General features: G+C 52.2%; 1 protein-coding gene across 20 annotated transcripts in view; it reads right to left on the bottom strand.

Annotated features, from left to right (window-relative positions):
* DNM1 (dynamin 1) overlaps positions 1–12,059 on the bottom strand; it is a 44,265-nt gene that overhangs the window by 19,251 nt on the left and 12,955 nt on the right. For 16 of the 20 annotated variants that reach the window (XR_006269576.1, XR_006269578.1, XR_006269582.1 and 13 more), the window contains exons 2-10: positions 10,724–10,797; positions 10,367–10,516; positions 9,824–10,027; positions 9,432–9,530; positions 9,166–9,326; positions 8,062–8,204; positions 7,790–7,925; positions 7,520–7,587; positions 6,264–6,402 (exon numbers count right to left, since the gene is read on the bottom strand). Coding sequence is in view for 13 of the 20 variants with exons in the window: in XM_043469705.1 (XP_043325640.1) it covers positions 6,264–6,402; positions 7,520–7,587; positions 7,790–7,925; positions 8,062–8,204; positions 9,166–9,326; positions 9,432–9,530; positions 9,824–10,027; positions 10,367–10,516; positions 10,724–10,797 (1,174 nt within the window). In the remaining 7 variants the exon portion in view is untranslated. Of the gene's footprint in view, positions 1–4,508; positions 4,648–6,263; positions 6,403–7,519; positions 7,588–7,789; positions 7,926–8,061; positions 8,205–9,165; positions 9,327–9,431; positions 9,531–9,823; positions 10,028–10,366; positions 10,517–10,723; positions 10,798–12,059 lie in introns of all 20 variants that reach the window. The other 4 variants (XM_043469708.1, XM_043469699.1, XM_043469703.1 and 1 more) reach the window with 1 other exon arrangement.

The raw sequence follows: 12,059 nt of genomic DNA, 5'->3' as shown, positions 1-12,059 counted from the left end.
CCAAAGGGGAAGTTGTTCCAAATCCTTGGCCTATGAACTCTGTCCCCAGCTCAGCCAGGCTCTGGACAAAACCCAGATGGACTCCCCCTTCAAGATTCTGTTGAATGTCACCTCTTCCAGAAAGTCCGCCATGATAACCTCTATGTCCCCTCCCCGACCCCCCGCAACACACACCCTCTTCCCTCACCAAACTGGACTGTAATTGCCCTGAAGGCAGAGGCAGGGCTGGGCACACCATGGTGCTCAAAGAGGGCAATGTTGAAGGAATGAGTGAATGAATGAAGGATGGATGTCTCTGCCCTCCTTGCCAGGGTGAGCAGACATGGGCTTCTTTGCCCTGTGGCTCATGAACCAGCAACTCCTCAGAGAGGGGGACTCGCTGCGCTGCTGAGGATGGGAGTCTACTCCCAGGGACCTGCTCCTCTGCCGGGTGGGGCTTAGGCTGGGCAAAACTAGACCCACACCTTGTCCCTCTTCCTAGGGTTGGCTAAGGTCTCTCAGGCAGATCCCCCTATGTGGGAAGAGAGTTGAAGGTTAGTGTGCCTGGGTCACAAGTAGGGATTCTGAGGGCAAGATGGAGGCCAAGGAGATGGGGTGAGGTCTTTAGGAGAGGCAGGAGGGTGGGGGAAGAAAGCAGCGTCCTGGATGCCAGCCCAGGAGAAGCAGCCTTGAGAGATGCCACATCCCCCCAACTGTCCCATGACTGTGCCAAGGGTGTGGCTCATGTGGCCAAGCTCAGGAGACCTGGGAGAGAGGCAGCCTGAGACCAGGGGCTTAAAAACAAATGCTGGCTGGAGGGGTCCAGTGGACCCTGCTGCCCCACAAAGCTCAAGGATGCGCTATCATTCCTTTTCGAGACTGAGTCACGGCCACCAGAAAAGCCTCCTCTGAGATGGTCCCAAGTGCTCCCTCCCAGGGTAGGGTTAGGGTAGAGACAGGGAGGGAGGGGGAGGGAGCAATTTGCCAAAGAGCATGACCAGTTCTCCCACTAACCTCCTGGATGCTACAGTTGTCAAGTTTTCCACGTGTCACAAGTGACAGGGCAGCCTCAGCCCCTTTGAGCAGTTCTGTTCCCTTTGAGCATCTTTTTCCATTCTGGCTGCCTCTGAGCATTTCCAGGACTTTCAGCCAGTTTTTAAAATGGATCTTTTCTCTCTCAGTTCTTGGCTACATGGGGCAGTCAGCCTGGAGCCCACTGTTTAGGAGTCAGGAAGGCAGGCCATGGAGCCATACGGCTCTGGGTTCAAAGCCAGCCCCCTGCCCTGTTGACTGTCCTTGGAAAAGTGATTGGACCCCTCTGAGCCTCAGTTTTCCCATGTGTGAAATGGGGGTAATAATAGCACCTTCCCTCTTGGTATTGTTGAGAGGACTGAGCAGCACAGCCTGTGCTGAGCTCCAGATTTCATCCAGAGATGAAAACTCTAAGCCCAGCAGGGCTAGGAATCATTAGCAGAAGGGGTTTGCTAAATTTGGAAGACTTAGGGAGGAAAAATAAAGATGAAGATGGGTAAATTTCACTATGTAAACCAAAAACCTACTATGCATTAAATCAACAAAAGGCAATTTTTAAAATAAATAATTTATAAGCTTTCCTCTCCGAAGTTTTTGTTGATCAGTTGTCTGCTTACAAAAACTTATCAACTCACTACAAGAAATCTGAATATGACTAAAGTTTGTGAAGTAGAAATGGAAAAATTCCTATGCCCTCTCAAAATAATGGTTAGTAACTATGCCTTTGGAACTTTATAATTTACATAGGTTATTATATTGTATTTTATTTTTTGTATATTTATCATTTATATATATTACTTTCCCCCTAAATTCTATACATTATTTTCTGAAACCTGCTTTTTCCCTCACAGTACATTGTGGAAGGACATATGAATGGAAATAAATATCCCTTGCCCATTTAACAACTATAGTCTTTCATTGTATAATACTATAATCAATATCCTCTTGATGGACATCTGGGTTGTTTCCAACATATTACCATTTATCCTAATTACTGCTTTTTTGGAATGCAATTCAGCAGTGTTTCACAATTTTTATATCTAGTAATCAGTCTTCTAGGAATCTGTCCTAAGGAAATAATCCTAGAGAAAGAAAAATAAAATTCTTTATACACAAAGATGTTCATTGCCAGGGTATTTATAATACTGAAAAACAGGAAACAATTTACGTGTTCATCAATAGGAAAATGGTTAAGTAAACCATGACATTAATAAATCTATTCAATAGAATATCATGCAATCATTAAAAATGCTCACATAGACTTTGTAATAACACCCACCAAAATGTATGTTATTGAGAGAAAAGGCAGGATACTAATAAATTCACAGTGTGAATACCTAATAATGTACGTAAGTATATGTACAGAAAAAATAGTTTGGAAGAATAAATTGGTGAAAACTTTCTGGAGGGCAAATGTTGCAGAAGTTACCAAAAATGTGAATGCTTACATCCATTGACTAGCCAGTTCTATACTAGAAATTTGCTTGAAAGAAACAACAGGATAAGTGCTGCAAATACATTTATAAAGCTGTTCACTGCAGCACTGTTTGTAACAGGAAAAACAAAAAGTCGAGATAACCTGTGTCTGACAATACGATACTGAATATGTAAATCATGTCATATTTCTACAGTGGAATACAATACAGTTGTCCAAGGGCATAGTCTTTATGTAGCTACTGCAAGGATTTCAGTTCATGCTATTCAGTAAAAAAGAAGAGTTCAGGGATCACTGTGGTCAGTGTGATGTCTCTTTGGTTAAAACTGGTGAATATTGGTAATTAGTTAGGGAAGGAGTGCTACCAGCAGTTCTTATCTCTAGGGTTGTGGGGTTATAGGGACTTTTGCACTCTCTGTGCAGTTTGAATATTTTGGTAACAATCATATATGATCAGAATGAAATCAATACTGCTAATTTCATTTTTTTTAAAGGAGCATGCATGTGGCAGTCTGGATGAGAGGGGAGTTTATATACGTACGGCTGAGTTGCTGTGCTATGCACCTGAAACTATCACAACATTGTTAATTGGCTATACTCCAATATAAACTTTAAAAGTTGAAAAAATAAATAAAATAGTTAAATTTAAATAAATAAAAGAGGAGTGTATTTACAGAAAATGTACGAAAATCTCAATGTGGTTTTCTTGAAAGGGAGGGTTGTTGCCTCCTTTTTATTCTTAGGGGTTTTCCAAATTTTCTCTATTTGAGAATGTATCACTTTCATTGGGAAGAACCAAAATTAAAAAAAAAAATTAGATATATATTGTCTTCTTTTGTAAAGAGATTTGAAGCAGCTTAAAATAAATGCGTGGGACTTCCCTGGTGGTCTAATTGTTAAGGCTTCATACCTCCATGTCAGGGAGCTTGGGTTTGATCCGTGTTTGGGGAACTAAGATCCCACATGCATGGTGCAGCCAAAAATTAAAAACAAAACAAAACAAAACACAAAAAACCTCAGTATTTTTTAGTTTAACAAAAGTTAAGATCATATTGCTTAGTAGTCATGATGTTGTGGGACCATGATTTAGATATCATGATATATACTCTACAGTAGAGAATCCAGCTCAGATTTGATTCCACCTGGATCAGGCACTGAGTGGACACTAATTTGCTTAATCCATTCCCATCTGGCACAAAAGTGAACAGAAGTGAGACAGGATTGTGAAAGGGGCACACAGGACTAATTATGTACAAGCCACAAAAGCCGTGATACCTTACTTGAGACATGAAGTGAAGGCAGAAATTCCCCCACCTCCCAGCGTAGGAGCTTTCTCAAACACAAGCAAGGCTGGACTTATGCAGGCCTCTGGGAAGGACTGCTTTAGATGAACTGGTGAAAAATCCTCCAAATGCCCCAAAGTAGACAAATAGGAAAAAGGCATCTGAAAGGTCAGACTACTCAAAAGAGGCTGATCCTGGCAAATGTGTATGGATTGCAATCAAGGGAGTAATCCAATATGCTTTTAGGCAAGTTAGTTTTGAGGGACTGGGATGGCTCCCCTGGCCCAGGAGGCCCTGATCCAAGACCTCTTCCCCTGGTCTCTGTAAATCTGAATCCCACTCTGCTGTTCTTTTCTGAGACTCGGTTTTGTCATCTGTAAAATGGGGATAAGACTATCCACTGCTTAGGGTTGTTCAAAGGATGAAGTCAGATAACAAGGGCAGGCACTTAGCCTAGTGCTTAGCACACAGTAGGTGCTCAATAAACAGCATCCAGCTCCTTATTATCATTGTTGTCAAAGGGACCACTGAGGGTGCTTGGGTGAGAGCAGTCTGCCCCTGCAGAGGTGGGGACCTGAAGGAATTATGAGGACTGTAGACCCAAGGTTAGAAGCTGGCACCGGATCTCAGAGCCAGGAGCTACCCGGGCTGGCCTGGGTCCACCTGGGCGGCTGAGAGGCCGCCGGGCTTGCTCAGCAGCTAGTTGCGGCCCACCACAGGAGGCCCGGGCCGTGAGGAAGCGATGGCCAGGCCCAGCCCCTCCCAGGCGGCCATCATACCTTTTCGCTACACTTTCTGATGGTGGCCGTGAGCTCACTGACTACCATATCCACACACTTGATACTGGGCTCTTTAAGCTTCTGCACCTGCTTTTTCACTGTGGCTTCAAAAGCGAGGTCAGGTGTGAAGAGGCCCGTCCTGCACCCGGGAGGAGGAGGGGGAACAGGGCGGGGTGCAGCCAGGGGTGGGCCGGCGAGGAGGAGGAGGGGAGTGAAGGCCAAGCGGAGCCAGGGTGTGGGGCGGAGGATGGCAGGGGCACGAGGGAAGAGAGAGAGACACCGACACAGAGAAAGAGAGAGGAGAGAAGACAATGTGAGCGTTGGGCCTGGCCCTCCTGTTACCACCCAGACTGGCACCTCCCGGGTGTGGCCAAGCACCCCCCGCCCCGGCTCCCCAGGGCTCTGAGGGCATGGGAGGGGTCTGAGGGATCAAGCCCCTGCCCCATCCAAGGGCCCTTACTGAATTCATATTCTTTCCCAGGGCTTGACTCCGCAACTCTTCAGCTACCCTGAAGCCTGCCCCCTCTCTCTTTTCCAGCGCCATCTTTGTCACAGCCCAGGATCCTGCTGAGGAGCTGACCCAGGCCCGGATTCCACTCACCTCCATTCTGTTCAACGCTAGGTTTCCCAGAACCTCCTGTATTTGCTTCGTCCCACCTCCAGAGCCCAGCACCATTCCCTATGTGCCAAGGTCGTGGCAGCCCACTGCCCAGGCGGTGCACTGCACAACCCCAGGGGGCGCCGTTTACATAGACTACGGGGCAGAGGACACCTCCCGGGCTTGCTGTGTAGCTGCCTGGTCTCCATTCTCTACTTCCTGCTCTACTCCGGCCCTTCCCTTTCTCCTCAAGGGGCATCCTGTGCCTCTCCTCCAATGGAGTCTGGAGGAGCTCAGTTTGGAAAGACAGAGAGAGAAGAGGAAAGACAGAAAAGAGTGAAGATGGTGATAGAGAGGGGCCAGGACGGCTGTGGGGAGGGGAGAGGAGGGGAGGCTGGGGGGTGGAGTCCAAAGCCTTGGCTCGGAGTTACAGCTCTGCCACCTCCGAGCTCACATGACCTTGGGCAAGTCACTTGATCTCCCGAGCCTCAGTTTTCCTGCTGTGAAATGGGTACCATCTTCCCTGCCTTGCTCTGCCCTCCTTGAGTGGTTCTGTGAGGCAGATGGAAGAGGATTCTGTCCCTGGAAGGCTGGATGTGGATGGAAGGGACAGGGAAGGTCCTGAGTGAGGGTCCTGAGTGAGGGTCCTGAGTGAGGGTGGGGGTGAGATGGGGAAGATGAAGGACGGTGAGGAGTTGGGGTACCTGCTTGACCTGGGTCCTCTGGATCCCTGTGGCCGTCCAGGCCCCTAGGGCAGCACCCAAGAAGGTCCTGTACCTCGTCCATCTCCAGGGCCAAGACTTCCCCGAGACCCCTCCCTGGAGATCCCAAAGATGACCCCACCTCTGGGAGCAGGAAGGGGACTGAGTCCCTTCTTCTCCCTGAGCTGGGGGAGCTCTTGGTGGGCTCTCGGAGCAAATAACCACCACCATACCTGTCTTTCCAATGTCTAATCCCTTGGTCCCCCCAGCCTGTGGGCCAGGGCTGGTTGAGGCCCCCTCAGAGAGCCCCGCTCTCCTGAACTGCGGTGGCCTGCCTCCCCCGCCCCGCTGAGGTCTGTACATGCTACCGGGGGCAGTGGGGTGGGGTGGGGAAGGAGCGCCTGGCAGCAGAGCAGGGCGGGGCAGAGGTTGGGGGGTGGCCGGGCTGCTGGTTACCTTCTTGGTGCACTGTCTAACGGTGCTGATTAGCTCCGAGATAACCATGTCCACACACTTGAGACAAGGTTCTCGGATCTTCTTCACCTGCTTTTTCACAATGGTCTCAAAGGCCATGTCTGGGGTAAAGAGCCCGGTTCTGAATGCCCGGAGCAGGAGAAGGGCACAGTGTCACAGGCCAGCTCCTGCCAGGAGCACCAGGCCACGGCCCCATCCCGACCCCCTGAGCTCTGCCCTCGGGGTCCTCCCACTACCCCTCTCTGGGCTTCAGTGTTCCCACCTGTAAAATGGGCAGGAGGGACTCTAATGAAGATCTTTCAATTGGTACTTTTCAAGACAAGACAAGGTTTGCTTATAGTTGGTGCATATGTCCTGCTTTGTCTTCAGATTCTGTTCCTACAAAAGGCTCTGTGGCTAGAAATGGTTTGAAAACTGCTTGTCTCTGAGAGCCTTTCTAGGAAGAAAGCGTTTTATTTTAAGACTAGCAGAGAGATTTTTTTTTTCCTGTGCCTTAGCCAATGCAGTCTGTAAATTTCATGCCAAACCTTGGATTGGAACCTGCATAAAAGCAGTGACATTTCTGTCTGGTTCACTGCCTAGGCACACAGTGGGTGTTTTAAATTTTCTTGTTGAAGCATCAGTGTAGCTCTGGGTCCCTGGAGCAGAGGCTAAGATTTTAAGGACTGGTCTATTTCCCAGTCTTCCTTCCTGCTCCACTGGCCTTGGTGTTGGCTGGAAGGAGAGAAGTGGGGCGGAATGGGGCCAACTTTGGGCTAAGGGGATCATGGGAGGGTCTGGAGGATTGAGAGGCCTCATTTCATCACAAAAGGCTCACAGACCAACACCTGGTGGCCTATCTCAGGCCCTAGCCATTGGTTTGGGCAACGTTGTGCTGGAGACGTCTGGTGGGAGCTGTCTCACCTCGGGGATGGGCAGGGGACCCAAGCCCAGAGAGTGCTTCCCCTGCCACCTGTACCTTGGGCTCTACCCAGCTAGTCTAGCCGCCAAGCCTTGTACCTAGGAACAGGCAAAGGAAGGCAGCAGGCTGCAGGTACTGGGGTAGCCCGGGTCTCCTATCCAGTGCCCCTTGCCAGAGCCTGTCCAAGTTGGAAGCCAGAAAGTCGGGGTTGAGGAGGCTGAGCACTAGGGCTCCTCATCCTTCCCGAGGGGAGCTCACTGCATCACTCTCTCTACCTCTGCGCTAGACCCCTTCTGCCTTCCAGGGTTCGGCTTCCCTCCCCGGTCCCCATACGTGCCTAATGCCATGGATATTCTTGATGGCATAGCTGATCTCCCTTCGGAGTTCCTTCTCGTCAAACTCCATCTGTGTAGGAGACCAAGAGATGGCTGGTCAGGGCCTCTGCTGGTACTTGGGAGGTCAGGATAGGCTCCACCCCACTCCCAGGACTGGCAGCAGAGCCTCTAGTGAAGTCAGCCAACATACGTGTGAGAGAGTTTCAGGTAGGTGAGTGGGTGGGAGGGAGGTGAGCCCTCCTGCCCCGGGGTGGGATGGGGGGCCTGCCTACCTTGACCAACTCGAAAGGGAAGCGCTCATGGAAGATCCGGTTGATGCGGGCGCCCCCCGACAGTTCATAGGTGTCAATTTGGTCCCCTGAGCCTTCGATGCGCTTCTCAAAGTCTACAGCGAACTGCTGGACCATCCTGGGGAGAGAGTGGTGTCATCTGAGGGGGCAGCAGCAGCCCAGTGCAGGGAGCCCAGGAAGAGCCCTGGTGGTGCTGAGAGGCTGCGGGAGGGGCAGCTCCGCGATGGGGAGTCAGGGGTTGGGGAAGGCCTCACTGCAGCAGAGCCTTGGTCTTGCGCGCTGGGTCATCAGGGCGGAAGTTTTTGTACTCCTCCACCTCCTTCTCGATGGACAGCAGCTGGCTCTGGAGTTTGTTTCGCAGCCCTGGCAGCGTGTCCCGGATGTGGTTTGTCAGTTGCTGGGGGTAGGGGCGAGGAAAGCATGAAGACCATGGTCACAGAGACCCAGAAAGCCCACAGGACCACGCAGGGACCAGGATGTCTGGGGTCCACGGGACATGGTGAGGTGCAGAGCTACAGCCCTGCCCACCACTGCCCTGCCCACCGGAATGAAAGCTGCCTGGCACACAGTAGGTGCTCACAGAGGTGTTTTAATTGAACTAATGAGTCAATAATGCCATTTTTAATAGAAGCCAGAAATTTAGATTTTTATTGGAAGTCATTTGATTTTGACTAATTCAATAGTGTTAGACACCACAAGAGCCAGGTGAAATAAATCAGGGGCAGTGATGACTGGAAGACTGCCCCCTTGTGCCCTCTAGGTTTAAGGCCTCCCTTAAGGTAATTCTCAAGTTCTGGGACTCACTCTGGTTAGGTTCCCCCACACAGTATCTCCCTGAACTGCACAATGACTGTAAGAAATGGGTCTTATCACCATTTGACAGATGCAGAAATAGAAGCTCAGAGAGCTGGAAAGTCTTGGTGGGTGAGTGGCGAAGCTGAGATTGGAAGCAAGGTGTATGGCCTCCAGGGACCCCAATTTTGCCCCACGTCACACTGCCTCCCTACTGTCAACACCCCCCCCCCCTCAGTGATTCTGGAAGCCCCATTCCAGGCAGAGAAATATCCAAGGAGTCCCCTGGGATCACCTGTCCCCAGATCAGCCTCTCCCCATTTCAGAAGGAACCAAGGTTTTCAGCCAAGCACGCTCCAGTCCTAGCCCCTAAGCCCAAGCCCCTGTCAATGCCACCCTCCATCCTGGGAGGGTGCCAGGGCTCCCCTCCTGGCCCCAGACAGGGAAGGGGCAGCAAAGCTCGGGTGCTAACTTGCTGTGGGACAGTGGGCAACCCTCCCAAAATACACTTCAATGACTTTCTCTCATGCTGGTTTCCCAGACTACATCCTGGCCTGAGCCCCTACCTGGTTGAGGACCTTCTGCAGGTAGGGCGTGCCCATGCGGTCAGCCAAGTGGCGGTAGGAAGGGTGGGAGAGGAAGAACTTGCGTTCAGCAGCCAAGGCAGCTGTGATATCTTTCTTACCATCGATGTCCTTCTGGCTTCGGTTCACGACTCCAATGTAGCCTGTGGGTGGGGTGGAGGTCAAGGGTCATTCAGCCTTGCCGGGAGCGAGGGGCTGGAGGTGAAAGGGAAGGGCTGTCACGTGGGTCAGGGGCATGGCCTGCCTACCTCTGCGCAGCGGGAGCAGCTTGTTCTCCAAAACATCGCGAGCATCTGTGCCCTCGTCCATCAGGTCCAGCTTAGTGATGACCCCGATGGTGCGCTGACCTGGGGGGGAGGGTGTGGCAGGAGAGGGTTGTCTACACCTGCACTCGCCCTCATACAGGAGACCCCAGGCACTCCGGATCCCACCACACTCCCGCTATCTCCCAAGTCCTCTCCCTCCTTCACTCACTGCCTGCCTGTGCTCCGCCCCCCACTCATTCTCCACGGTGGCCCAAACGACTTTTAAAGGCATAAATATGATCCCACTGCTATTCGCTTAGACCCTCCAGTGGCTCCCCCTTACACTGTGAATAGAACCCCGGGGCCCTGCGTGTTGGCCGCCTGTGGGAACCTACCCTGGGGGTCCACCTCCTTGGCGACCTTGAGGGCATCAGAGTTGGCCAGGTCGGAGTTGGCCGGGGACACGGCCAAGATGAGGCAGTTCTCCTTGGTGACGAACTGCATAAGCATGTCCCGGATCTGGAACTCGATGTCGGGAGGTTGGTCCCCCACCGGGACCTTGGTCATTCCAGGCAAGTCCACTAGGGTCAGGTTCAGCACTGGACAGGGCGGCGAGAGGGCGGGCTCAAGGCGAGGGGCGTGGCCGTGGGCGGGCGGATTAAGGAACAGGGCCAGGCTTACAGAGGACGCGTTTGGGGGCGTGGCCGTAGGTGGGTGGGGTTAGGGAAACGCGGAGGGCTAAAACGGAGACCCGTTAGAGGCGTGGCCAGAGGTGGGCGGAGCCACGGCTCGGTTGGGGGCCCAGAACGTGACGCGCGGAGGAAGAGTGAAGCCCTGAGGCGTCGCTAAGGGACGGGGCCAAGAAGACAGTTCCCCCAAGGGGCGGGGCTCGGCGGGGGAGCTGAGAGGCTGGGGGCGGGGCCAGGGCCAGATCTCACCGTGCGGCGAGTAGACGCGGAGGTTGATGGGCACTGGAGAGATGCCCTTGTTAGTGCCTGTTACCCGGTCGGTCTCAGCCTCAATCTCCAGGCGCACCTCTTCGAAGTCAGTGAATTTCTTCCCCTTGCAGTGCAGGAACTCGGCATATTCTGCCCCAGAAGGAGCCGGGCGCGGGAGAGAAAGCATCATAACCAAAGCTTAACTGGGTCTCATCTCCCACTGGGAAAAGACCCTTCACACACACACACAACACTGCCTTCTTCTTCCTCCCCCGACAACAAGGCCACCTCTCCGTTTTGCATTTTTATCCCCGCTGTTCAGATGGGGAATGAGGTCCAAAGAAGGGAAGCCCATACCTGTGGTAGCATTGACCAGCTGCAGGACCAGGGGGCGTCGCGTGACAATGCCAGATCCTCGGGGCAAGAAGTCCCTGCAGTGAATTGGGGGTGAGAGGAAAGTCAAGGTCTGAGGAGGCTCCCTGTGTCCCAGGGACGCCTGTCCTGTCACCGGGGACCTCAAAGCTCCCCAGAAGTGCCTCACCACACCTCAGCCCAAGAGATTGACTAAGGGGAGACGGCAGCTGAGAAAGGTGGAAAAGATCACCCTCAAGTCCTCTGGGTCACAGAATTTGTGAGTCTGAACTGACCCCCAGACCTCTCTCACAGTCTGCCCTGTGTTGGTTCTGAGCCAACAGGAAGTCCCTGCCCCAACTCAGTCACTGCCATTCAACTCAGGAGAAACTGAGGCATGAGGTGCCCCATGCCAATGCCCAAATGTCCAGTGGCCACAGAGTGGGTGCCAAGGAAACGGAGCCACACTTCCTCCCCTCCTTTCCGCTGTGGGGAAAGGCATCATCTCACTTCCCCTTCTCCTGGCCCCATCTGGCTGTGGTTGAGGATGAGGGAGATGAGGGGAAGGAGGAAACAAGGAAAAGGACTCATGCTTCTTAAGTGCCTACTGCATGCCAGACTCTTTGTGGGCAATATTTCATGGACTCTACACAATAGCCACACTAGGAAGACAGTATTATTATCCCCATTTTACAGATGAGGAAACTGAGGCTCAGAGATATTCATGTTGTCCAGCCCGTATCTACCAGACTCTGCAGTAGATCTGTTTGACTCTCTGGTGAAGGCTTTCTGCCCATCATCTCCCAGCAGACCCAGCTCCTTTTGAATGACTGGATGGAGGGGGTCCCAAAGTCACTTCCTGCCTGTAGACCTGATGTCTATTCTTCAGACATCTGCTATGTCAATTTCAGCCTCAGCAGTCCTTTTGGCTAACTCTTCAGGGTGCCACTTCTCTCTGTCCTGTCAGCTCTTTTCATCACCCCACCCATCCACCCACAGCCCCACCCAAGCCAGCACAAGTATGATGGTGGAGGCCTCTCCAGGGATCAGGCTACCGGGATTGGAATCATGGGATTGCCAGGATTCAGGAAAGAGGGGAGCTGAGGGGCCACAGAGATCTCCTTCATGGTGAGGCACATGAAGGCCCAGGGAGAGGAAAGGATATACTCAAGATACTATAGGGCTGGGACAGAGCCAGAGCAGAAACCTGGATGCCCTATCCTGAGCTCAGAGCCCAACCTGGACCCACAAAGCTTTCTGTGCTCAGGTTAAGGGCAGAGGGTCCCAGGAACAACAGAATCGGCCCAGGCTTCTGGGTTGAAGGCCTCATCTGGGGGCCCTG

This window comes from Cervus canadensis, chromosome 5 (genome assembly GCF_019320065.1).
Source record: "Cervus canadensis isolate Bull #8, Minnesota chromosome 5, ASM1932006v1, whole genome shotgun sequence".
In the NCBI taxonomy this organism is placed as follows: Eukaryota; Metazoa; Chordata; class Mammalia; order Artiodactyla; family Cervidae; genus Cervus; species Cervus canadensis.
Note: the sequence above shows the minus strand (reverse complement) of the source record. Positions and strands in the feature narration are given on the sequence as shown.